The 27,994-nt window shown below is 41.2% G+C and overlaps 1 protein-coding gene across 1 annotated transcript; it reads left to right on the top strand.

Moving 5' to 3' along the window:
* On the top strand, positions 5–27,896 carry QPCT (glutaminyl-peptide cyclotransferase). The gene is made up of 7 exons (XM_003481245.4): positions 5–258; positions 8,399–8,545; positions 14,773–15,051; positions 20,498–20,674; positions 22,887–22,986; positions 25,507–25,623; positions 27,304–27,896. The coding sequence occupies exons 1-7, from the start codon at positions 139–141 to the stop codon at positions 27,447–27,449; spliced, it is 1,086 nt and encodes a 361-aa protein (XP_003481293.2). The 5' UTR covers positions 5–138; the 3' UTR covers positions 27,450–27,896.

The following is a 27,994-nucleotide window of genomic DNA, read 5'->3' as shown; positions in this document are numbered from 1 at the left end:
GGGAGGCGACCGGGAGGCGATGGGGAGGCGGGAGCTATCGACCCAAGGGTGGAGAGGGGGGGAAGGCGAAGGACGCGCGTTCCCGGGCTCGTGACCGCCGGCGGCTCTGGGAACCCGCGTCGGGACAGTCCTGGAGAGATGACAGGCAGTGGGGACCGGCGCTTCGTGGGCACTCTCCACCTGCTGCTGCTGGTGGCCACCCTGTCCCTGGCGGCTCAGGGGGTCAGTCGGAGCGCGGCAGCATGGACCCAGGAGAAGGTGAGGGGTTGCTGCTGCGCGATTGTACCTGGGTGGCTCTTGCTGGGTGCGGGACCCAGAGCCCCAGTCTAGACAAGATGGGAGGCAAGGCAGAGCCGAGGTCCTCCCTTCCGGAGCCCCGAGAGGTCGGGGTTCTGCGTCCTCGCCAATGTTCCTCGCTGGCCGCCGGGCTGCTTTGGGTACGCCACGGGAGCTGGGTGATGTCACCGGCCTCCCCTCCGCTGCGGTCTGCTGCGGGTACTAATAGACACAGGAAGCGTGACTCGCTTTCTGCGGCGGAGCAGGGAGGTGAGGGCGCATCGCCGGTTCGCCGCCCACTCGGGAGCTGAGAGGCGCGCGGACTCCGAGCTCCCCGCCGCCAGGGAGCCGGGCGCGCCGGGAGGTGTGCCCGCTGCTGCCTCGCCCCGACATCCAAGGAAGCCCTCCCAAGGCTGAAGTTTCCAGGCAGTCAGCACGGACTAGTGTTGGTCTGTTTTAGATTTTTCAGCAGATCAGCTCTGAACGAAGGCGCGTAAATGGAGACCAGCTTTACTTTAACATTTTCTTTTTCTTCAAAGAGAGTAAAATGCAATCGTCAGGGAAATGTATCGAGTAGTAGGTGGAAATTTCACATATGGAATTTAGGATAAAAATGATCTGCAAGTTGCCTCTGCGTGCAGTAAATAGCTTCGCAATTATTCCCTTTCTTGTGTAACAGTTTTGAAATCCTGTAATTGCTAGGGACTTAAGCAAAAGTTAATGGTACTGGAGTAAAATGGTATACTTTCAAAGATACTAAATAAAGCAGCAAAGCAAAAAGCAGCAGGGATATAAACACTGATCATATTGTTTAAAAGATCTTTTGAATGGTTACAGAATGTCAGTATCAACTCAGAGGTTTGAAATACTGAGCACCCTGTGAACGTACAGGCCCTCTCAAAGCCCCATGCTCCACCGCCCAGGCACAAGCATATGTACATGAATCGCCCCTTCAGTCCTATGAGTAATACTTTTAGTTTCACCATTCAAGGGCTATAACATGCCCCACTTACACGTGGACACCACTAGCCATAGAGAACCTGGTGAGGATGAGGATAGTCAACTCAATAATAACTTCATGGTAAGAAGAGCTTTCCATGGGGGTTCAGTGGGAGTAACATCCATTGAGGAATATAGTTACGGATTTAAAACTTCTGCTTCCTGGCCAGAAATTGGGAAGGGGCATTGACTACCATAATGTGGAGCCAAGGCAAATGTGTCTTTATGATACGTGGAAATGGATGGGAATGAATGAGGTGAGGAGTGTTTGAAGAAGCTGCTAGGAAGGGATCATTTGCAGGCAGGCTGTATTTTGGGTGGGAGAAGGTGCTGTATTCTTACAAGGTAAAATACCAATGAGAATTTAACTTTTGAGAAAGGTCTTTTAAAGCACAAATCCCTTTTATATTTAAAATGCTTCTGATTATTGTTCTATTGGGAAACTATATCCTTTCCAATGGTGGAAATGCAGAAACAAATGATAAAATCAGCCATGACAATTCCTGATTTCTGGTCCCCTCCCCCACCCCTTACTCTCCAGGCTTTTGTAAAGTCTTCCAGGTGGCCAGTACAGTTTGCAGCCTGGGAAGCTGGGAGTTAATCCACACTAAAACATATGCCTTCCTGCTTTTTGTGGCATTTAGCTATTTTAATCATGTGAGGTGTGCCCTTGGTACACTGGTCTGCCGAAAGGTGAGGTGTGGTAAGGGAAGCATTGATTGTGAAATCCATTTTCTTTGCTTTGAAATAAAGGTGTGACTCTTCCAGTGGGATCCAATATGTAAAAACTGTTCAATCCTAGTTTATGGTTGTGTTCCAATTTGCTTATTTGAAACCTGTAAACAGTTTTTCCATAGAAGTAATATAAGTTATTAGATTACCATGTGGGCCCACAGGTGTATATCAGAGGCACTGGCATCTGGGTACCAAGATTCTATAGATCAGCATCTCACTTGAACCTCACAGTGTCCCTGTGAGGAGGGTATGGTCATCCCCAATTTACACAGGAGGAAACTTAAGCTCGATCATGGTAGCATTTTTTTTTTTTTCCTTTTCATGGCTACGCCTACAGCATATGGAAGTTCCCAGGCTAGGGGTCAAATTGCAGCTGCAGCTGTCAGCCTACACCACAGCCACAGTGACGCTGCAGCCTGAGGCAACACTGGATCCTTAACCCACTGAGCAAGGCCAGGGATTCAACCTGCATACTCACGAAGACTATGTTGGGTTCTTAACCTGCTAAGCCACAATGGGAATCCCTACAGCAGCAATTTAAAGAGCTCTCATCTTTCCTTAATTTAACTATCCCTTTATTACTAGATAGGTTGTTTCTAAACTTTCTCTATTATAAAGCCAAGACTCAATGTATTTTAAATGGTAGAATTTTCCTTTATTATAAGGTGAAGTAGAAAATTTCAAGTCATATTGAGGGTGGAAGGGCAGAATTTTTTTTTTTTTTTTGTCTTTGCTTTTTCTAGGGCCGCTCCCAGGGCATATGGAGGTTCCCAGGTTAGGGGTCGAATCGGAGCTGGCCTACACCACAGCCACAGCAACTCGGGATCCGAGCCGCATCTGCGACGTACACCACAGCTCATGGCAATGCCGGATCCTTAACCCACTGAGCAAGGCCAGGGATTGAACCTGCAAGCTCATGGTTCCTAGTCGGATTCATTAACCACTGTGCCACAACGGGAACTCCTGGAAGGGCAGATTTTTTGAGCAGAGGAACCTCATACAGGAGAGTTGACCTCACCTAGGAGTCCTTATCCAGGGTAGCTCTGGCAGACAATTACAGCTCTCATCAGCATTTCACATTCTTCTGCTGGAGCCACATATATTCTAAAATTCTTTAGAGTTCCCCTCTTCAGGGTTCTGAAAGTCTTTAGCCATCTACCCCTCTATCACTATGATTCTTATGAATCATGAAGAAGCAATGGAGAGTGTAAGGCAGGGATGGGGGCCAATAGTAGGCTGGGTGTTGGTGGTAGAGGGAGAAAGAAAACGTGCCATTTTTGAGTTTCTACCATTAGGCAGGTAAGTACTATGATATCCATTATACAGATTAGAAAACTTTTCCTAGTTAAAGCTAGTAAGTGAGGGAGCTGGAATTTTTTTTTTTTTTTTTCTTTTTAGAGCCGTACCCATGGCATATGGAAGTTTCTAGGCTAGGGGTCAGATCAGAGCTACAGCTGCCAGCCTACAGCACAGCCACAGCAATGTGGGATCTGAGTCATGTCTGCAACTTACACCACAGCTCATGGCAATGCTGGATCCCTGATCCACTGAATGAGGCCAGGGATCGAACCTGCATCCTCATGGATACTAGTCGGATTCATTTCCACTGCACCACAATGGGAACTCCGGGGAGCTAGACTTTGACCATAAATTGCTGTTTCTAAAGCCACTACTACTTTGTTTTTAGATAGAGGGCTGCTAGCATTTAAAGACAGAACTTTATCTAAACTTTATATTCTGTTCCCAATTGTTCCACAACTACATTTGTAGTATTAGTGGCATCCAACACAGAGGAAGTTCAGTAAATGCTGGCTGGGTTGAATTTGCAGTAGACAACAGGTGCTGTCTGGGAGATGCTCATATGGGATGATAACTGGAATTGAATTGGCTGTGCTTCTGGTCTCCCTTTAATCCAATGTTTTGGGACCTCAAATCTCTCTGCAAGCTGGGCCAGCTCTACAGATTATGTAATCAAACCCCTCATTGGCCTGGCACCCTGTGAGTAGTCCAGAGGAGATGCTGTGGGATATCTGGTTCACACTTTTTTAGCTGAAAGATTCTTGTCACCCAAAGCAGACTTATTGTCCTTTCTGCCTGGATGGAAAGACAAGGCAGGGGCTGTAATAGACACTCATTCTTCTGAGAATGTCTTACCAATAGAAAATTGTCTACGTGTCTTTTAATTGAAATAAACCTAGAATAATCGGGGGCTGACATTTAACATTGGGCTAAACACAGTTTTGGCTCATTCATTTACTGTCTTTATGCCCAGTCCACACTTTCTTCTGAGGTTTTCCCTCTCACTTCTTCCTCTCAAGTCCACATAGATTGTTTATATTTATTGAGTTCTGAGTCAGCCTCCAAAAAAATTAAATGGATGCTGTTTAGGTTGGAAAAATCAAATGCTTCTCCATTCAGGGCTTTATTGAACAGAAAGGCTAAAGCAGTTAACTGAGTGTGACTGTTTCCCCTTCTCTATCCTTCACTGATTGGGAAGCTTTTAATCTCTGATTTCACAGGGGCATCTTTATTCCCAGGGAGGCAAGGAGAGGGAGGGCTCTTTACTGAAGTATGTTAATTAAATGGATGAGCCCAGGAGGTTAAGGATCAATTCAGGTAAGTCTCTGTATTTAGGAGCTCCAACTGGTCTGTCTGATAAATTTACCCTTTATTCATCCATTAAACTTTTTCTGTTTGTTTTCTTAGGGCTGCACCCACAGCATATAGAAGTTCCCAGGCGAAGGGTCAAATCACAGCTGCAGTTGCTGGCCTACACCACAGCCACACCAATGCCAGATCTGAGCCACGAATGGAATTATACCACAGCTCAAGGCAATGCTGGATCCTTAACCCGTTGAGCAAGGCCAGGGATAGAATCCACATCCTCATGGATACTAGTTGGGTTCATTACAATGGGAACTCCCCATTAAGCATTTTTTGGTGCTATTTCTCAACTATGTTTCATCCATGTTATAGGTAGAGATACTGGAGGGTTATCTGTTTCTGTTTTTTCTTAAATCTCCTATGAATTCTTTCAAGCCTCCGTAAATCACCCACTTAAACACCAGCTTGATTTCCTTTCACTGGGGACCACATGGAGTGAAGGACCACAGTGACCAGGTAGGCTCAGGGATGGAGAAGTGGATAGCAAATAGAAAAGGAGCCCCTGGTCAAACAGCCTTTGACACAATAGTTCTCAATTGTCACAGTGACTGCCCTGGGCTAATCCAACTCTAAGTTGTCACAAGCATCAACTTTCAGAAATTCAAAAAGAACAGAAGCCCACCAACATTGAACTACAGCTCTTCTTGGCCCTTTGCAGCAGGCAGACACCTATCTTTCCTGCCTTTATAATTTCTATTCATTCAATTAATTTGATATCTATGGTGGCAAATATGCCCATTTTACTTTATTATTATGTAAACATAGTCTAAGTGAAATTAGTTTTAGAAAGATAGTTCATCTGTTGATTCCATATTTGATGAATTCATCTAATACTTTTTAAGTGTGCCACATGAGCTGGGCACTGAGTAGTTCTGGGGAGAGAGTGGAAAACAAGAGAGAGAGTTCCTGTGCTCCTGGAGTTGACATCTTGCATGAAATCAGACATTAAATAAATACACAAGGCCTCTAAGCTTCGACCTGAAATGAGCAGGACTTAGCTGGGTGAAGAGGAAGGGGAAAACCTTCACGGGTAGAAGGCATCACAATGCAAAACCCTCAGGAGGGCTGAGCCCCACACTGCTTTGCAGCCTGGAAGAGTGCCAAGGTGACTGAAGCATGGAGGAGAGTGGCCCTGCATCGGGCTTGTGAGGCAGCAGGAGAGACCAGAGGCTCCTGTTGGCCAGGTTAAGTAATATTTAACCAAATAAGTTTTCCGACTTCTTGCCTCCAGTCCCTTTTTCCACTTCTCACATCGCTATTGTTTCGTCTTTTAGCTCCCTTTCTTCTCAAAGTGCTGTTTGAGAGTTAATATGAGGACTTAGATCTGAGTACCAAGGAAGTGAAAAGCCACAGCAGCACATTTATGAAGGAAATATATTTCAAAATGTATTGCTAGTAAATAAACACAAACCTCAAGATGTTCAGACAGCATCAATACACTGTGTTGTCTGCTGGAAGTGCACAGACAATGCAGGGAGGCAGTGTTAAGACTAGAATGGGATTGGGAAGCTACAGAACTGAAATCTTTTCTCCAACTTACCTGTACTTCTCCTACAACCTTGGGAAAATCAGCTGGTTTTTATGATCCTCAGTTTCCACAGACATAAAACAAGAAGGTAGGACTATAATCATCTCTCAGTGGCCTTTCTAGCTCTGAGTTCTATACGTCTTTAGTGTTTGATAGATGGTAATAGAACTCATAAAACTCACTGAATATTTGCTGAGGCAGTTTACATGAATTAGCTCACTTAATTATAATTACCCTAGGAAGTAGGTGTTCTTATCTCCCTTTTATAGGTGAGGAAATTAAGTCTTGATGAAGTTAAGTAAACCTGGTCAGAGGTGGTGGCCAGTAAGTGCTGGGGAGTTAAGCTGAGAGGTGGTGTGAAGGGATCTACCTGGACCTGCAGCCCACACTCTTCGCATGATAACACTGGAGAGGAATTCTGAGGCACAGCAAAGTGTAGATGGGTGTGAATAATTAAGCAATAAGCACTCTCTAATCTCACAGTTTCTTAAAGAGTGAAAAAAACCCATGTGATAATTTAGACATAGTTGACTTACCCTGGTCTTGGAAAGAGCTGTAAGATTGATAGGGCTCCCCTGAGTTCTGCTTTGCATTCCAAAGAATTTATGTTTCCTTCATCATGCCTCTCAGGAAAGAAATCATCTGGTCACGACACTGAGTACCTGATAAACATGTAAAGAATGAATGATTCATCATTATTAGCATCATAGGAAAATACAGCGTGTGTAAAGCAATATCCAAAACACAAATTTGAATGCTAGGTATGTTTAGCTGCTTAAATTAAGATTCACTTAATTAATATATAATTGTGAATATTAATATATTAATATAATATTAAAATAATTTTAACCAAAGATATAAAGTCTACCATTTAGTGGGTTATGGAATCATCAAGCTCTAGCTGAAGGGAATTGAAAATCATCTAGTTTAGAGCTATTCGACAGAAATATATAATGAGATGCACATATGTAATTTAAAATTTTCTAGTGGCTCCTTTAAAGTAGAAGGCAATAGGTGATATTATAATACTATATTTTATTTAACAATATATCAGAAATTATTATTTCTACATGTAACTACTATAAAATTATTAATGAGATATTTTACATTTTTTTCATACTAAGTCTTCAAACTTCAATATATATAATACACTTAAGCATACCTCCATTTGACTTCCCATGTTTCAAGGGTTTAATAGTCATGTGTGGCTGATGGCTACCATACTGGACAATGCAGATCTAGCTCTAAATTCCTTTATTAGTATTTTGAAGGGAATGAGAAGGAAAGGGATCTGCCCAAGATCATACAACCTATAAATGGCAGCTAGAAACTTTGAATCCAGCTTCTCTTATGCCAGCTTCTCTTATTCTATAACACTACACTGGCTTTTATAAAGCAATTATGCGAACAAAGTATATTGTTTTGTTGGCTGTAGTTTTTGAAATATTGTATTTTCTTAAGACTAGGATATCAACAAATTATTTATTTATTTATTTTTATTTTTATTTTGGCTCCTTAGGGCCACACCCACGGCATATGGAAGTTCCCAGGCTAGGGACTGAATGGTAATTGCAGCCGCTGGCCTACGCCACAGCCACAGCAATGCGGGATTCAAGCAGCATCTGTGACCTACACCACAGCTCATAGCAACGCCGGATCCTTAGCCCACTGGGTGAGGCCAGGGATAGAACACACATCCTCATGGATACTAGTCAGATTTGTTTCTGCCGAGCCTTGGGAACTGCAACAATTGATATTTTTAAACCTTAGTTTTACAAAGCAATTGTATCAAAATTATTAAAAGTTACATAGGATATCAGTGTTAAGTTCTTGGGCTAGGGGTCTAATTGGAGCTGCAGCTGTAAACCTATGCCACGGCCACGGCCACACAGGATCCGAGCTACATCTGTGACCTACCTATGCTGCAGCTTGCCGCAACACTGGATCTTTAACCCACTGAGCAAGGCCAGGGATCGAACATGCATCCTCGCAGACACTAAGTTGGGTTCTTAACCAGCTGATGCACAATGGGAAGTACCAAGGGGCCAATTTTACAGTGGAGTAGTTTAATTTATTTTGTATAATGTAAGAGCTATCTCTTTATTTTGAGGTTCAAATGAATATTTTATAATTGCAAATATCTCAATTAAAATTTTAGAAAATGAAGCCAGTTAAACAATGTTATTTGATCCTCAGAGTTATCATCAACCAGCCCTTTTGAATTTATCATCTCTTCGGCAAGTTGCAGAAGGCACCAGTATTTCTGAAATGTGGCAAAATGACTTACGACCACTGCTGATAGAGCGATATCCTGGATCCCCTGGAAGCTATGCTGCTCGCCAGGTGAGAAAATAGCACACACACCTAAAGGTTGTCAAACACTTTGCTTTCACAGGAGAAATAATGTTATGCCCGAAATTCTGAGTTGTCTAATATTCATATCTGTCATCTCATCTTATTCACTAAAACAAGCAACCTAGAAAAACAAACAACTGAGAGTAAACATCTGTTCTGAGTTAAGAGATGAATGTTAACTTAAATCAATTTATGTGTGAATTCTCTGTCTGGGGTACAACATCCAAAAGGGTACTAAGTATTCACTCCTGACCATTTCTATAACACACCCACAGACACCCAGTCGAGTTTTCTTGAACCCTAAACACCCAATATCAAAGGCCTTAACAGTTCTGGGTCAAGAGTGAATTACTAACAGGCATTCATTCCCTTTTGGGAAACTGGATTCTTCTTGAAGGGAGAGTCAGGATCAGTGATAAGTTACTTTCTCCCATGCGGTGCTTCTCAAACTTCTGACCATGACATGCGGTAAACATCTATTTCACATTTTATATACACAAAGATAGATTTAACTGATACATAAGTTTCATGAAAGATACTCTTACTACCTCAATCTACTCTGATATAATTAATTCTATTTTTATAAGATTTCTTTCCTTTTAGGCTGATCATGATGACCCACTAATTTGATTTCAAGACCTACTGATGTTTGCACTGAAGTTTGTAAGACATTGACATAGAAGGCAGATGAAGCCATAAGGTGGACTGGACCTGAATCCTCTCTGCCTCCTAAGTGTCATTGCTCTTAAGCTATCTGAAAACCCAGCTCTGAATGACTATTTTGTCAAACTAGCCCCATTTTAAGGGGCATCTTGGGAAGGAGTGGGGAGAGACTGGCTTCTCATATTCTCCTCTGAGAGTACTCCACCTACCTAACACTTTAGGCAAAAGACTTTGGCACTCCATGGCTGTGTCAGAGTGATGACTGTCAGGCCCAGCAGCACAGCAATTGGGCTCTTCCTTTCTAGCCAGGATATAGCTTCTGCCCCAGATGCCACGGTCTGTTGCTCCATTAGCGTGTTGTCTTCCAGCCAAACAGCTCTTGCTTCCCCTAAGCATTTAAGTGGCAGAAACCCAAAGAGCACCTGAGTTCTTTCTAAGCTTTGGGTAGGGTGAGAAGGAATGATGATGATGGCTGACTTTCATCTAGCACTTTTTCAGCTCAGGCTCTTTATGGAACTCTTTGCATAGATCTTCTCATTTAGTCCTCACAACAGCACTACTGTGGGGGTACAATTATTCTCCCAGTGTGACAGATTTAGAAAGACCCGAGGCTTAAGCATACAGGCTAACTTGCTCAAGGTCATACATTCAGTAGGGATGAGGCCAGACTCTGGACCCTGATTTGCCTGACCTCCCCATCTAATCCCTGGGAGCTGTGGCTGGGAGAGACCAGCTCTGTGGTGTGTCTCATTCATGTCGCCAGCCCTGAATCTTCTCAGGCCCAAGTTGGAGAGTGAGGCGCATACCACTCATTTCAGTGATGTCCCCTGGGCCTCATCTCCCAAGCATTTTCTTAAAAAAAAAAAAAAAAAAAAAAAAAAAAACTCAAGACACTGGGTCTTTCCAAAATCCTCAGTTACTCATTAGAAACAAATTGATGCCGGTACTGCTCACTCATCTCTACCTTTTTCGTTTCCCCATATCAGGTGCTCAAAAGGCCAAATATCTACCCAGAAATGTATATGCACCCTTCAGACCTGAGGTTCCTTGCCTGTGGCCTCTAGAAATCCATAAATACAACTATTGCTATTTTGATCTTTATTTAGCTTCTACAGAATTGATTACACAAATAATACACATAGATTCTGCAGTGATTTTAAAAATACATATTCGTTTAGAAGTGTCACAGAATCTGCAATACCCTGTCATGTGGGGTGAAGGCCAAGTGAGAAATTTATTGAGGGTATTCTGGAATGTGCTGGGAACTGCTGTGGGCTGCCTACGCATGGCCTGCCTGACACAGCAGTAGTCCTAACAGGATGCTTGTGCTAAAAATTTCACTTGAGAGATTCAATTTTATAATTTTGGGGGAAGAAAATTATAAGTTTTAAGAAAGATGTCCCCTAAGCTGTGGAGGGTTCCCTCTTTTTTTTTGGTCTTTTTGCCATTTCTTGGGTCGCTCCCGCGGCCTGTGGAGGTTCCCAGGCTAGGGGTCAAATTGGAGCTGTAGCTGCCGGCCTACTCCAGAGCCACAGCAACTAGGGATCCAAGCTGCGTCTGTGACCTACACCACAGCTCACGGCAACGCCGGATTGTTAACCCACTGAACAAGGCCTGGGATCGAACCCACAACCTCATGGTTCCTAGTCGGATTCGTTAACCACTGAGCCACGAGGGGAACTCCAAGGGTTCCCTCTTTTTAAGATGAAGTAGATGACACCGTTTTTATGAGGGAATTACACCAATGGCTTTAATTTGACTAGGATTGGTGGCTTTTACTCAGAACCATATTTAAATAAGCATGGTGGAAAGTTACTTCTTCTCCTGAGGCATTTTTTTGAGCTCTATATTAGATGTTTTATAATTTATAGAGTTTCAGGATTATAACGAGAGAAGAATCTAAAATCTAAAAAAATAATGTGGACTTGATATAAAATTGGTTAGTGAATTAACTTTTGTCAGTTAACAATAAAGATGTGTATCCTTCCCTTTCAGAGGATAATATGGGAAGAGTATCCCATAGTCTGCATTTATATTGTCGCTGATCAATTGGCCTAAAGCTGCCTGTCGGATTATTTTTTTTGTTTTCTTGAAGAACAGTTGATTTACAATGTTGTGATAATTTCTGCTGTACAACAAAGTGCCTATTATATCTTTATTTGAGAAGATACTTTATTTGTAAATTTAACACTTTGAAGGTATTAAAGAGAATAAAAAGTAAATTAAAAAATTAGGATGATTAAGTCTCACTAAGGAGCAAGCCAGAAACTTTGTCTAAAAGAGGCACACTAGAAACTTGGTGGTTAAAATCCCCTATAGAAGTCCAATGGATCCGAGTAGCTTAAGCTGGGCTTCTTCAGTGAAAGGAATGTGTATCCCTGAATGGAGGGACCTGGGAGGAGGGCCTTCAGCTTGGAGCCCGAGACACTAATATATGGTTCACTTGAGAGGGAGAAGGTACCTGAAGTCCCTAGCAGCAGGGTTCAGAACCCTGACAATGGTTTGTCTGTAGACTTATTACAAATAGTGCAGGATCTGCTTCCTCTGAACAAATCTGGTTTACGAAGGACACTGTTTCTCTGAACTTGGAAATGAGAATTTAATTTTAATTAATTTGACCCAGGACCATTTGCCAATGTTAACCTAAAATCCTCAGGGTCTTCCTCCCCAGGAAGTAGAATGTCATGCTTAATTTTATCTTTTCTTCTCTCTCTACCCCCACTCTCAGCCTCTCCCTGTTTCTTTTTCCTCGTCCCCACCTCTATCTTTATATCCTTTTCTTTCTCTCTCTACTCAATCTCCATCTCTCTCTGTCTCAGTCTGTGTATCTCTTTCTCTCTTTTCTCCCTTCCCCACTTAAAAAGATAGAGGTGTAGAAATCCAAAGTACCATCTGTATTCTAAATTGCATTTCTGCAAGCCTGGTGGGCCGAGGCTCTTGCTACCTGGAGTTAGGGATGCACAGAACAGCTGCTTGGGACACCCTCTCACAGCCAAGCAGTCCCTGTTTAGGGGCACTCTAGTGAGAAGAGCAGTAGTCTTTGGAGTCTACATTAGAGAATTAATAGTGGGAACTTGCAACCTAAGTCTGCAGGCCAAAAGGAAACAATAAGGGATATTGGTGACCTAATTAGATTATGCAGCCAATTTGCTTGTTTGTACAGAAATTAGTTGCTAAGATAAATAAAAAATATTTATACTTAACCAAAAAGAGATTACTTCAGGGAGAACCCTTTTTGGGGCATTTGCTTTTATGGGCTTTAGTGTCAACAGAGATATCAGAAATTACGGCCAAGACCTGTTCAGTAGTGGAAGAATGAGTTTGTATGTGAGACTTCAGTTGAGCCGAGCTGTATTTGTAAAAATCCCAATTCATTTTGTAAGCATGCAGGCTGCTATTGGTATTGAACACATTTTATGGAGCAGTTCATCATCTGGATACCAGATGTTCTGGAGGATAAGCTTTTTTTTTTTTTTTTTTTAAGATGACCCTTTTATGGAAAAATTTATTTTCCCTTAAGTCTGGGGATAACTTGTTTTCAGATTCTCTGGGAAACTTGTATTAGATGTAGTGATTTCTCTTTAGTCAAACCACTAAGGTTCTATATCATCTAATTTTACGTATTCTCATTGAGAATAACTTAGTTATAATTGGCCCATATTTACTGATAGCTGACTGTGAACAAAGCCCAGTGTTAAGACTTGCAGAGGGTGACAAAATAAATGAGATATGAGTGATGATTTCAAAAAAATTATAAAGTTTTTAAAAATTATTTTTATATGAAAAGACAACCTGTAAATGCGTAATAGGAAAGGTGAGGTTCTGTGTATACATGCACTTTAGGCCAAAGTCCACCTCCTGGCAGAAAGCAGGGAGTGAATATCTGGGAAACTGTTTGTTTATTTGGCTTTTGCAGGACTGACTGTAGAATCACTGTCCTCCCTCTGGCTTAGTTTTCCTCTTCCTGGAAGCTTCCTGCCACAGTTGTTCCAAGGCCCTTGCCTACGTGTCATGTCACATTAGTTAGGGCAGGTCACACAAGGCTTGGCTAGGCTAGAAAATCATGTATTTCCTTGGGGGGGGAGGAGTCTCTCATTCTTTTCCAGTCATTATAAGTTATTTGTTTATCATCTCAAGGTCCATCCCCACTAGATGTGCACTGTGGAACAAACAGCTAGATGTGTTGATAGCTTGTTTTGTGACTTAAAAATAAGTTTTTAAGGCAGTTTTCACAAATCTATATAATATTTCAAAATGAAATAAATGGAACACAGTGAGGCAAATGCAGCAAATGAAAAAACGATAGAAAAGGGCAGATGTAACAGCAATGCATTCACCCATTACTTCTCACACCACACATTCCAGATTTTTTTAAGAAGACGCCTCCAGTCCCTGAAGTGGTGTTTCTTTTCCATCTGCTGCTTTTCCCTGTCAGTCACTATGTTGCTCACAAGGCCCGAGGCAACCAGGAAAGATGGGAAAATAGATTCTTTTTGCTGGCGTTTGCAGTAGGTCTGGACCTGCCTTGACTGCAAAGGGAAAACAACTTGATATGTCATGATGGTTCAGAGTTGCTTATTGATTCTTAGGGTGGGCAGAACCTAAAATATCCCCCAACCATCCCTTTGTCATGGGACTTTCTGTGCATTATACTTAACAGGTGGACATTACTATCTTTTGCTAATGTTTGTTATGTTATGAAATATTGGCTGGACTGGGGGCATATGCTAAGTGCTTGGGACAAAAAGAGCTGCTATGGGCAGTTCTCATCCTCAAAGAGCTGAGAGTGGAAGATATGACTGTAGGACCCACCTTAGGACATCTAGTTTCTCAAACCTCTCTTGCTAGCCTCCTGGAAATATTAAAAGTGGGCTATAACATGTACTGAACTGGAGCTCTATCTCCTGACATTTGGAGACATCAGGGTTCTTTTTTTTTTTTTTTTCTTTTGTCTTTTTGACTTTTCTTGGGCCACTCCCTCACGGCATATGGAGGTTCCCAGGCTACGGGTCTAATTGGAGCCGTAGCCACCGGCCTACACCACAGCCACAGCAACTCGGGATCCAAGCCACATCTGTGACCTACACCACAGCTCACGGCAATGCCAGATCCTTAACCCACTGAGCGAGGCCAGGGATTGAACCCGCAACCTCATGGTTCCTAGTCGGATTCGTTAACCACTGAGCCACGACGGGAACTCCAGGGTTCGTTTCTAAGTGAGAAGAGCAAAGGGCAGAGCAAATGTAGGTACTATCCCTATAAGAATATTCTGCCAAATATGTGTGTGTGTGTGTGCCAATACATGTTTGTATAAACAAGGAGGAAGGTGTGGAAAGACATACATTCGATTCTTAACATTGGCAATAATAATAGTTGGTTGGGTTGGATCAGCAAGGGGAAGGTTAGGGGAGAGGGAAAGGATTAGCTTTTTCTTTAAACACCCTTGCTATTGATACACTAGGCATGTTTAATTTGAAAGGCATTACATAAAATTTCTAAAACAAATGAAAACTGTGTCTGGATCTGAAATTTTGGTTTTTGTTTTTGACCAGCATATAATGCAGAGAATTCAGAGACTTCAAGCTGACTGGGTCTTGGAAGTAGACACCTTCTTGAGTCGAACACCCTATGGGTACCGGTCTTTCTCAAATATCATCAGCACTCTCAATCCCACTGCTAAACGACACTTGGTCCTCGCCTGCCACTACGATTCCAAGTATTTTCCCCACTGGGACAACAGAGTGTTTGTGGGAGCCACTGATTCAGCTGTGCCATGTGCGATGATACTGGAACTTGCCCGGGCTTTAGACAAACAACTCCTTTCCTTGAAGGTATCTATTTCCCTCTTGTAGATTCCTGGGATAAAACACATTAGCAGTAATTCAGAGTGAATACTAGAATCCTTGGGGGAGTGAGAAAGCCATTTAGAAGTGTAGACTTTCTGTAATTTTGTATTAATTTGTTCCAAAATGAAATGAGGTTGAGATAATATTAATTGGAAAATTACATTATTTAAAATGTCAACCCATGGGCAGTAATTCTAAGATACGTGAGAGTGTGTTCATTAATTGGCATCTGATTTCTTAGTTATGAACACACATTAAATTAAAAGCAACTTTTTTTTTTTGCAAAAAACTAAAGAAGGTGAAAGGTTGGTACAGGCATATATATGAGCACTATGTTTATTTCTTCTTGTTTATTAGTCATGAAACATCACAACCTTCTAATCTGAGAGATAGTGGCCTTGAGTTGGGGGAGGGAGTTTCTGCAAAGTGGTTCTGAAGTAGAGAGTGGGTAATTCAGACATATCAAGATGAAAAGCATGAAGCAGAAATGCATTATTGTTATTATCTGTGAATCTCAGCTCAATTTTATGTAGCATAGCAAAGCTTTTGTTACATTCTCAGCTCAAAATACTTCTGGGACTCTCAGATGTTATTTCAGTCTCTGAGTTCTTAAGGGCATATTGGAAAAAAGTGCTAAGCTAGATGAAGACATTTTGTTCAGATATCACTCATAACCAAGTAAACACAAGAAAGCAAAAACAAAAAACTTTGTTTGCAGGCAACAAATACCTTCTTTCCCCCAAAGCTTTATGAAGGGGCTAGCTTTTGATAACAGAGGGGTAAAGAAGTAAAAGATTTATCTTGTAATGTAAGTAACAGAGATATTCCATTCTGTTTTTGCTGGATATGCTGAACTTGAAGAAAGCAAGAATTGTTTATAACCTCTCAGTATCCTTTTCACTATTTTTGTTTTGTTTTGTCTTCTAAACCTCTATAATGTCTTTGTCCCAGGCTCTGCCCTACGTTTAACTAGCATCTTTTCCCAGCAATTGGGTGAAAGAATTCAAAAGCTGATGTAAAAGGTTAATTTTTCATATTTGCATTTCTAGTGTAAGCACATAAAATGAGTGAAGTATGACTTAAAGAAACAATCTGTGTGGTGGGTGTGTTTTCTCTGAGTGAAGTCCTTTACCTTTTTACATGTAATCCACACCTGCTTTTGGTAACCAGAAATAGAAAGGGCTGAATGAGTTGTTAGGTGGGGATTTCCAATAACAAAATACACAGACACTCTTTTAATTATCCTTTCTAATAGAGGTAAGCAGGGATATGGGCAATTAAAAATAAAGACTGGTTTTGAATGCAGGCTTTGAGAGGGTCAGATTTATTCCTCCAGTTGTACTTTAACTAGGTTTCAATTTAGGAGTTATTTTATGTTCTTCAGTTGTCATAGGTTGGGTGAGTGATGATAGCATATTATCTGGGAGAAGGCTGGATAGGAGACTGGATGATGGGTCCAATTCTTGGCAGTTCTCCCCCCTCTGGTAATAAGATTATATTATACATTCACTTCTTTTGTCTTATAACTTTGCTGTGCCCTCCTACCTTAGCAGGTTGTACTTCCTCATTCCTTGACTTTGGACTTGGTTATTTGTCTTGCCTTGGCCAACGGTATGCTAGGAGATGACATAAACATAAGAGTCTGGAAATGTGCTTGTACAATTAGACTTTTGCTCTCCCGTGCCTTTACCATCATCATGAGAAGAGCATGTCCAAACTGGCCTGCCGACCCAGGAGGAGGATAAGAGGCTAGTGGAGCAGAGCCAACTTTGATGACTGCAGGGTGAAGCAGAGCTCCTCCAGCCAAACCCAGCCTAAGACCACTTGTCCCTAGCTGACTGCAGACCCTGCAGAACTCATGATTGTTTTAAGCCACTGAGTTCGGGGTGGTTTTTTACACCTTATTATGGTGGCATTAGCTGTTACAGTCTTGGATGGGGAAGACTGCAGATAATTTGCTGACTCTGTTAACACGGATAACTAGGTATTCGTCATATTGCCACAAAGGACCAGAAGACCTTCACAAATCTAGCTACATAGATTTTCTAGCTCCAAAATACTAGGCTGAGTTACTAGAAACTGAAGGCTACAGTTATTTTCCTGTCAATCCTAAAAAGAAGTAAAAAGAGCAAGTTGCTTCATAGGACTCAGGGTCATTGTCTAAAAGAGTCCACCCCTATCTAAATGAAATGGTGCTAAGAGAATCATTGCACTAAACAATGAAAGTAAATCATTGCACTAAACATTAGAGTCACCAAGCTGTTGACATTTCTGAGGCACCAGAATCTTCAAACTTGCAGGCTATTAAAACTACTTTTTTTTTTTTGTCTTTTAGGGCTGCACCTGAGGCATATGGAGTTTCCCAGGCTAGGGGTCCAGTTGGAGCTATAGCTGCTGGCCTACGCCAGAGCCACAGCAACTCGGGATCCCAGCTGTGTCTTCAACCTACACCATAGCTCACGGCAATGCTGCATCCTTAACCCACTGAGCGAGGCCAGGGATTGATCCATGTCCTCATGGATGCTAGTTGGGTTTGTTAACTGCTGAGCCATGACAGGAACTCTGAAAACTATCTTATTTTTGCTTCTGCCCTGGGCATGAACAGAGTGTCTCTGGTCCCAAAGAGTCTTATTCTGTTCTGGTGTTCTGTGATCATGCTATTTGATTTGGAGTTAGAACTTTGGAACCAGTCAAGGCCCTTTAAACTTAGAAATGTCTGTCCTAAAATATGCACCTCATACGTTTTGCCAGTGAGAAAATGTTTTGTTACTTAGTTCTTTTTTTTTTTTTTTTTTTTTCTGATGCACCTGTGGCATATGGAAGTTACCAGGCCAGGGACTGAATCCAAGCCATAGCTGCAATCTAAGCCACAGCTGCAGCAACACTGGATCCCTAACTCACTGCACTAGGTCGGGGATTTAACTGGTGTCTCCACAGAGACAAGCTGGATCATTAACCTATTGCACCACAGAGGGAACTCCTACTTAGTTCTTATTAAATCCTAAGTGAATATATATTATACAGACAGATACATCCTGTACTGAGTACTACTGGGAGTTATGAAAGATTCAAAATATAATAAACTGTCCTTTTCCTGGAATCTAATTAAGGAGTAATATTAAGACAATTGAAATGATTACCTTACAAAGATAACTTAGCTTTCAGTTTATAAAGACATTTTTCTTCTTATGAAATCACCCTGAAACAATCAGGGAAAATTCCATCTTTAAAGAAACCAGGGAACATCAGTTAATGGGAACAACTATAGGAAGACAGAAGGTGAATGGAGAAAAGGCAGAGGACATAAAGAGAAGTCATGTTCTCCAGAGGGGAAGAACTGAAAGAAGCCAGTGGTCCCTTGATAAAATCCTGAATGGCTCAGGGATGGGAGGAGACAGTAAGGAAGGCAGAAGTGAGGCGAGGGTGTTTATAAGTCTGTATAAAGAGCACTTAGGTACATAAGATTTTCACTCCACACCTGGCACCTACCAGGAGATGATAGAATATTTTTCTGGAGAAGTTGAACCAGAGAGGTTCTGGATGTGGGGACACCAGGTACAGAGGAGAGTAGTAATGAGGTGCCTCATGGAAATCAACGAGATTAGGTGAAAGAGTATACACTGAGCAGCGAGAAGCCCAGCCTTTCCCCCATTTCCAGCTTGAGAAAGCCAGCAGCCAGTTCATACCAATCAGGTAGGCAATTGGAGGATCTTCCTCTGGAGAATGTGAATCATTTCCTAGAAAAGAGCCATAGACAGTTACATTTCGGATCCTCAGTGAAAACACTGACTGGTCCTCAGATTGCCCTGCAGTGGAGCCAACCAATCTGTGTCTCTAATCAGTGTTTTAGTATCTTATTGTTTAATGTAAATGCACGCAAAGGATGATCAGACATTTGAGGACTGTCTCCAGCAGAAATGAAAGAAAGCAAAGCAAATAATGAAAGTTGAAAAGTGAACTCAGAGGACATAGGGTACAGGACCAGAAAATATCTTAAAGAACACTATTTTAATATCCTTAGAGAGGTAAGAGGAGACGTTTTATCCACAACAGATTAAAGAAACATCAGATTCATTTCTGTCCAATGGGAACACATTTTCCAGTAATGAAGAGAAGTAGAGAGAGCAAATGGTTGTGAATTTTTCTTCATCCAGGTTTAGCTGCATGAGTGTAGGTACAGAGCAGGCAGAGAGTTGGACTTAATACTATGTTTTTGCCAGTGAATTTGACCACAGAGGCACGGGAGTGGAGTGTGTAATGCAGGGAGCTATTAGAATGATTGACTGCAATTGAGCTGAATATAGAGTGAAGTGAGGATACCATGGGGGTAAAGAAAAGACTGTGTAAAGGTGAACAATTCAATAGGTTAGGGATTCCAGTGGGGTTGAAGGATTGTGGGGGTTAGTTTACCAGAAAGACTAATCTGAAAGTTGAGGGTTGTCCGACAGTGCAAAGTATAAAATCGATCAGAATCCTACTCACCCTTGTAAGTTCTGCTCAAACCCTTTTTCCAAAAGTCTTCCTTAACACTCCAAGGATTTGACCTCTCCATCTATCCAAATCCCAGAAGAGTTTTATGTTACATTTTTGACCCTTGGTACCTTTTGCCATGCCCATGTATTCGTTTTATCTTTCCCTAACCCAACTAAAGTATAGGTTCCTCCAAGGGAGAGGCTGTAATTATCATTCTTTGTGTCTGTGGCATTCCAAGGGAAGATTCTTGAACCTAGACTCAATACAACACTGCAGACTTAAATAAGGTGAGAAGCAAGATTTGCAGTTGTTTCAGGTTGGCTTCCCTGGGATGCACCCTCTGACACAGAGGTTAGCATTTCAGTCACTTACTAGGGCGTGGCCTTGACTCAACACCTATGACAGGTAGGGGGAAGAAATGGAAATAGAGGGAGAAGCCAGGCTGCCATGCAGGTTCAGCAACAGCCTCATCCAACCCCTGGAGAGCTCTGGGGGTAGCGTGGCCTTTAAAGAACCCTTAGTACCTGCATAGGCCAGCAAGCGGATGTAGGTTGCCCTGTGGCTGAGCCAAGCCTTAAAGGGACTAACAACTGAAGGCTTTCTGCTGACACCTCTGCTGGCAGCAGGGACAACACAATATTCTGAGAGGGAATGGGGTGTTGTGTCACAGTGTCCACTATTACACTTGCATGGTTCCAGAGTTTTCTAAGGAGTAAGAAAAAATGTAAGACTTCCATTTTCAGAGGAAAATGGAGAAGGCGAGATTTATATGGGCGAAGACTTGGGATATGTGATGATTTTCAGAGAGGAAATGGTACATATTTGGCATATTTTCACTTGTTTTGGCTTCTTCCTTTTCTTCATGACACATCTTTTTTGTCCAGTTAATAGGAAAGAATACTCTTTTTTAATAAGAATATTTTCGCTACTTTTCTTTTTTTTAAAAAAAAAAAACAAGAATATATCAGACTTGAAGCCAGATCTCTCACTCCAGCTAATTTTCTTTGATGGGGAAGAGGCTTTTCTTCACTGGTCTCCTCATGATTCTCTGTATGGGTCTCGGCACTTAGCTTCCAAGATGGCATCGACCCCGCACCCACCTGGAGCAAGGGACACCAACCAACTGCATGGCATGGTGAGTCTGGATGATTTTCACAGTGCTGCAGCTGCAGGCTCTGATTCAAAGGAAGCCAAATCGAAAGCCAATTAAAGACCTATAAATGCCATGGCATTCTTCGAGGAGAGTGTTTATAATAGAACATTTTTGGCAGGCATTGGGTTTTTGAGGAATCCCAGAGCTAAAAAGAATGATTCTGAGTTGGAAGTTATGTTTGACTGAGCTTAATTAAAATGATATTAAAAACCAGAATAAGGATACATCAGAGTCAGTTCAGTCCCATGGGAGCACATCCCCCGAGTAAGTATTGAGGTGGAGAGAACAAATCTCATCTGTAAAGCCCCTATCAAGCCGGAGGAGGCTGGGGTCTTGGCAAGTGGTGTAAGAGTGGAACATAGTATGGGAACGGGAGTGAAGAAATCTTTGGTGGCTTCAAAGCATTACAGTAACTTGAAGTGTGTAAAGGACATTTTGATTTGTCAGTTTTGATAAGGTATTTTTCATGTGCGGGTGGAATTACTTTGATGCTGTCTTAAAACCCCACTCCTATTACCAAGTAATGGGTGCAACTTATGGCCCCTCTTCATCCCGTATTCTGGCCCTGTACCCCATACTGAGTCCTTTATTCCACCTTTGAATTTCCTATTCTGACTCTCTTCCCATATTTGCCCTTCACTCAGTATTTGAGGCCTTGCTAACCCCAGCATGGACTTCATTACTCCCTACGGCTCCGTCCATCCCTGACCCTCACCCTATCTCTGAACTGATAACCTGTTCCTAACCCCTCCACTCATCCCTGTCCTTTGCCCTATCACTGACCTTCACCCTAAGAGTCTAAATGGCCACATTTAATGTCCTCTATGACTCCAACATATCTCAAGTTGGCTTTCCTTTTCATCCAATTACTCACTGGCAGCTCATAAGCGGTCAGGGGAACATAATGGGCACCTCATTCAATCACTTTCACTGAAGTAGCTAAAAAGGACTCAGAGGAGGAAGGGAGACCTGATTGATCAGCAGGAGGAACAAAGTTATTTGTTTACCAGTCCGAATATATGAGTCCATAGGATAGTTAAGGCCCCCCCCCCCCAAAAAAAAACAAACTCTTAAGAGCTTATCTAACCTTGTGAATATACTGGTTTTTTTTTTTTTTTTGTCTTTTTGCCATTTCTTGGGCCACTCCCGCGGCATATGGATGTTCCCAGGCTAGGGGTCCAATCGGAGCTGTAGCCGCCGGCCTACGCCAGAGCCACAGCAACGCAGGATCCGAGCCGCATCTGCAACCTACACCACAGCTCAGGGCAACGCCGGATCGTTAACCCACTGAGCAAGGGCAGGGACCGAACCCGCAACCTCATGGTTCCTAGTCGGATTCGTTAACCACTGCGCCACGACGGGAACTCCTGAATATACTGTTTTGAACAAGCCTGATCTCCCCCAATAAATATATTTAATCATCATTCACGAGTTAACAGATACTATGTCTTTAGAGTCACAAACTCTGAAAACATTTATCTATTATGTGTCAGGATCAATGCTAGATATTTACCCATACCCTGTCTCACATATATAAATCAGAAGATTTTAATCTGGGTGATAATCTTCAGAGACTCCTTAAGCCTGCTGATGTCCTGTGGCTCAAACAGGTTAAGAAATACTAGCCTATTATAGAGGCTTATAGCTGGAGATCAGCAAACTTGAGCTTCTCATTTAAAAGAAAAGGAAATGGAAATCTAGAGACTAAACTCATAGAGCTCCTAGTCAAGGAGTTTTTCCTAAATGTTGCCTTTAAGGATTAAAAAGTTACTATCCAAGTGCTCTTCTGTGGCAGTTGTGTTATTACAGACTAAGGATAAAATGGGTAATTAGAATGGAACAGAAGATCAAACAGGCTTGCACACCCATCTGAAAATAAAGCAAACGTATTCTTTTTCTATGAAATATTTATCCCAATGTCCTCCTTCTAATTTATCCTTAGTGATATCCTTCTGTGGTTACAGACATGAAGAATCTACAATTTGCCATTTGTCCACATTGCATAAGCAAGATTTTAAAAATTTCCTCAAATGATTCACTTACAATGTTATTAAACCTTTTCTTCATGTTTATAGCTCCCTATTTTATTCCAATTTATTCAAATACAGCTAGTTTTGACTAATTCTTTTTTTCTATTGATGGGCATGAAATGTGTTTTAGCAACAGTGATTATACAATATTTTTTCTTCCTTAGGATTTATTGATCTTACTGGATTTAATTGGAGCTCCAAACCCAACATTTCCCAATTTTTTCCCAAACTCTGCCAGATGGTTTGATAGACTTCAAGCAATTGGTAAGTACCACTGGTATTAAAGAGTTAAACCTGGTTTCTTCCTACTGCATTTTATTATCATTAAAAAAATTTTTTTTTGTCTCTTTAGGGCCACATCCACAGCATATGGAAGTTCCCAGGCTAGGGGTCCAATCGGAATTGTAACTGCCAGTCTACACCACAGCAACAGCAACACTGGATTCAAGCCACTTATGTGACCTACACCACAGCTCACAGAAATGCTGGATCCTTAACTCACTGAGGGAGGCCAGGGATAGAACCTCTGTCCTCATGGATAATAGTCAGGTTCGTTACTGCTGAGCCACCATGGGAAATCCTCCACTGCATTTTAAAATTCAGAATTTATTATTTAAGTGTATGATTTGAATATATAATATACTTTACTGGATTTTTTTTCTTGCTCTATTGATTTAGTTTATTATTACTATTCATCTTTTTCGGAAGACTCACTTTATTTTCCTACATGAAACTGCCTTTTGAAATGGAAGCATAAAGTACTACATTTCATATTTGCATATTCTTAGAAACGATTTGGAAATATTTTCTCAGAGTCCTATTTGAAGCATATGGAATGAATTTTTAGGGAAAACTCAGCATAACATGTTGGATAATTATGGCTGTTACGTCTTTATAATGATACCAGAAGATATTCTTTAATGTTTCTTTCTTTTCCATCTCTGTCTTTAACATCTTCTGTTTTATGCTTTATGCAGATGTGATTTTCCTTTAAATCTAATACAATCTCTGCCTATTTTTCCAAGTAGTAGAGATGGGGTTATAAGAGAAAGCCAAAATCCTTCAAGGGTCATTTAAGAGAAGGTTTAGTATCAAATAAATGAGAGTAGACTAGGCCAGGCCAGTCTGGGAAACAAAGATATGTATGGCTCAAGAGAGAGGCTTGGGGCTTGGAGAAGGAAAAGGAGAATAGCTTCTTTCCCCTTCTTGTACCTCCACTCCACCCCCTGCCCCCTTTCCAAACACACACACACACACACACACACACACACACACACAAAACCCAAAACAAAACAATTGGCATCAGGGAGAGATGAGCCTGAGATAGACTTCTATTATAGAATCCAGGCCAGGAGCCTGCTTTTGATGCAAGAACATCAGGCTAGGAATTCCTTTCTAGCCACACAAACTTCTTGGAGCAGGACAGAATTGTTTTTCTTCTAAGCAGTGGGAAAAGCACTGCCATCTTAACTCATGCTTTTGCTGTGAGTTCAGAATTTGCCAATATTCAGATCTAGAATATTATGAAAGAAACTTTTACCTGAATCTCAGATGCTTATCTTTGGCAAATTTCAATCCCTAGATTGAAAGAATTGCTATTATGCTATTATTAAAATAAGCTTCGTGGGCCTCTTCCTTACAGCATGTTTTCCTTACTTTGATGGTAGCCTCAAGAAGTTGGGTTTGGCTTTCTTTCAAGGATTTTGTTCACTTCTCTTATTTCCTCCACCAGAATGAATTTATATTAGTAACTCAGATCTTGATATAATTTTAATCCATTGTGCTGCCCCACCTAGTGGTATTTACACTTCAAACCATATCTCTAATTGTATAAGTTGTATTCCAAGATAAAGGGATTACAAATATCAACAAACAGATGGGAATATTGTTTTAGTGGTATCAAGGGCTTTCTTGATGTTGCTAAAATCACATTACATATGAATGCTTACCACTGGGTCTAGTTTTACCCTTTAAATGTAGCAATTAAAATAACCCTATCCTGGGAAGTTTCACTCAGTTGTCTTAAACTCTTCTTGTTATCTCTTATTGTTTTATAATGGACTCATGCTGTAAGTAGCCAGGCTAGGGGTTACTTAGAACACATGGGTTCTAAGTTACAAGATGATAAGAGTGATGGAATGTAGGCCAGTGGTTCTCAAATTCTAGTGTGCACTAGCGTCATCTGGAGGGCTAGTTACACCTCAGATCATTGGGCCTGACCCCCAGAATTTCTGATTCAATATCTGAAGTGTGCCCAGTTAATCTGCATTTCTAACATGTTCCCAGGTGATGCTGGTGCAGCTGATCAGAGACCACACTTTGCCCTGTACAAGTCATAATAGGTATCCCTTTCTCATAGAGTGACCACTCAGTAAAGTACTTTATGCCTATTCTGTTTGAGAATTCCACTCCAAGCCCCACATCTCCTCTTAAGGGATTTCTTGTGCAGGGTTGAGGATCTGTAAGTATTTGTACCTGTGTTTCCCCTCCCCCCCCCCATTTTCCTCTAGTTTTCTCATCTTCATTTCTCCATTGTTCCATTGAGTTTCTGACTCTAAGAAGGTTTTCCACCTGTAAAGCTAGAGCCATGTGTGACTGTTCTCTCAGAGCTACTCCAAAATGTTCACACCCAAGTTCAGCACAGATGTTTATTGTCATGTGGTACTACTGCATAATGTTTTAAAAACAACAGCAGCATATGCCAAGATTTCAAGCGCCTTATGCATGCTGACTGTTGACCAGATAAAAATAGATGTTCATCTGCTGTCTAATTGTCATCTGCAGAACATGAACTCCATGTATTTGGTTTGCTCAAGGATCACTCTTGGGAGAGACGGTATTTCCAGAATTATGGTTATGGAGGTGTGATTCAGGATGACCATGTTCCATTTTTAAGAAAAGGTAATGTGTGTATGTATATGTATGCATGTATGCACATGTGCATTTTTTGCTTATATTTTATTTTATGTGCATTTGCAACAATCTAGAAGCGAGAAGAACCATTAAATTTAATAACTGATTAGTTAAATAATTTACCAATCATCTCATAGCTTCTATTTTTATAAAAGCCATTCCAAATCTCTGAGGATTTTTTTTTTTTTTTTTTTTTTTTTGCTTTTTAGGGCCACACTTGTGGCATATGGAGGTCCCCAGGCTAGGGGTCAAATCAGAGCTACAGCTGCTGGCCTACACCACAGTTACAGCAATGCAGATCCCAGCTGCGTTTGCAAGCTACACCACAGATCACAGCAATGCCAGATCCTTAACACACTGAGCTGGACCAGGGATTAAACATGCAACTTCATGGTTCCTGGTCAGATTTGTTCCTGCTGTGTAATGACGGGAACTCCTTTTTTTTTTTTTTCTTTTTTCTCTTTTTTTAGAGCCGCAGGTGTGGCATATGGAGGTTCCCAGGCTAGGGGTTGAATCAGAGCTACAGCTGCCGGCCTATACCATAGCCACTGCAACTCGGGATCCAAACCGGATCTGCAACCTAAATCACATCTCATGGCAACATCAATGGTCACATCTCTGACCCATTTAGTGAGGCTGGGGATTGAACATACATCCTTATGAGTACTAGTTGGATTAGTTTCCACAGCACCACAGCACCACAGCAGGAACTCCTAGATAGTATTTTTGTGCCTGTGTAACTCTGGTGTTTTCCTGTTAATAAGGAAGCAATATCTTTGTCAGTGGAAGTCTAAATTAATTCAAGAATTCTTGCAGTAGCCTCCCAATTGATCTCTTGCTTTTGCTCTTACTTCCCTATTTTTTACATAGTAGCAAGAATTATCTTTTAAAACTATCAATCAAATTATGTTACTTCCCTGCTTTAAAGCTCTGGTGGCTTGCCATCATATAGAATAAGACCCAGAGTCTTTATCATGACTTACAAGGGCCTCCGTTTTCTGACGCCTTTCTCCCTCTCCAATATCATTTCCCACTTCTTTCTCTGAACTATTGCTCTGATCTGGCACATTGTTTGAGGAACAACCTCCTCGCTGTTCCTCAAGCAGGCCAAGCACACTCCTACCTCTTAACCTGTGCACTTGCTAATACTGCTGCCTGGAGTGCTTATCCTCAGATCTTCACAAGGCTTCGCTCTCCTTCATTGCATCTATTTAAATGTTAGGGTCTCAAAGAGGCCTTCCCTGACTTTAAGTACCTATTTCTTGGCCCTGCTCTCTGCCCCTCATTCTCTATTCCCTTAATTGAATTTATGATTCTTTATAAAGCTTATCACTTTCTAAAATTATTTGTTTTTTGTTCTTTCTCTACTGCAGTGTAAGTGAATATGAGCAAAGGCTTTGCTTTTTCACTAATGAAACCTCAATTCCTAGAATAGTGGCTGGTACATAGTAAATGCTTTATAATTATTTTCTGAATTAATTAACATTGATTTAATCAATGAATGACTTTGGAGTATAAGGGTAAGATACAAGGAAGTACACAGATGATGAACTGTCAGCTGGGTTTGTAGCATACAGAGCTCCCACTCAGATGTCTTTGAAGAGTGATAACTTGCTAGTTTATCCACTGGAAATATGCACTTAATTACAAGTCGTTTCTTCCTGTTAGGTGTTCCAGTTTTGCATCTGATACCATCTCCTTTCCCTGAAGTATGGCACACCATGGATGACAATGAAGAAAATTTGGATAAAACAACCATTGACAATCTAAACAAAATCCTGCAAGTCTTTGTGTTAGAATATCTTCATTTGTAATATTCTGATTTAGTTTATGGTTTGCATCTAGTATCACATTCAGAATTCAAGGCACCATTTTAAATAATCTGACTCCAACCAAAACTTATGTGGAAACTGCTACAGATTCATTCCATAGGTACCTTTGAGTATCCTAGATTTACATCATCTCCTAAATTGCTCATTAATTTTCATCTAGCTAAAGAGTGTAAGAAAAACTGAAGATAAATATCTTTTAAAGACTCCTTTAGATACAATATGAAGCTAACTCAGATTCATATAGTCAGTATCATGGTTTCTAAATAGTACTTAAATATGATGGTTATGTGAGATGCATAGACTTAGTTTTATGATTTTTTTTTTCACTTGGGATTTATACAAAACAGAGATGTAGTTTGAAGACTTACATTTCTTTGAGAAATCTTTGTATGGTTTATTTCATGGAAATTAAATCAGAATTAAATGCCATGTGAGTTTCCTTTTTTATATATAAATGAAAATTGTATAATTTGAAGTATAGCTCGATTTCGACAGGGTTTTACAAATTTAACATTTGTATTGTGAAA

Source organism: Sus scrofa, chromosome 3, assembly GCF_000003025.6.
Source record: "Sus scrofa isolate TJ Tabasco breed Duroc chromosome 3, Sscrofa11.1, whole genome shotgun sequence".
Taxonomy (NCBI): domain Eukaryota; kingdom Metazoa; phylum Chordata; class Mammalia; order Artiodactyla; family Suidae; genus Sus; species Sus scrofa.
The sequence above is the reverse complement of the archived record's forward strand: the minus strand, read 5'-3'. Positions and strand labels throughout refer to the sequence as shown.

Coding starts and splice junctions, on each gene's coding strand:
- QPCT (XM_003481245.4), top strand. CDS start 139: ATGACAGGCAGTGGGGACCGGCGCTTCGTGGGCACTCTCCACCTGCTG. Junction 22,987..25,506: donor TGATAGACTTCAAGCAATTG/GTAAGTACCACT, acceptor TGTCATCTGCAG/AACATGAACTCCATGTATTT. Junction 25,624..27,303: donor TGTTCCATTTTTAAGAAAAG/GTAATGTGTGTA, acceptor TCTTCCTGTTAG/GTGTTCCAGTTTTGCATCTG.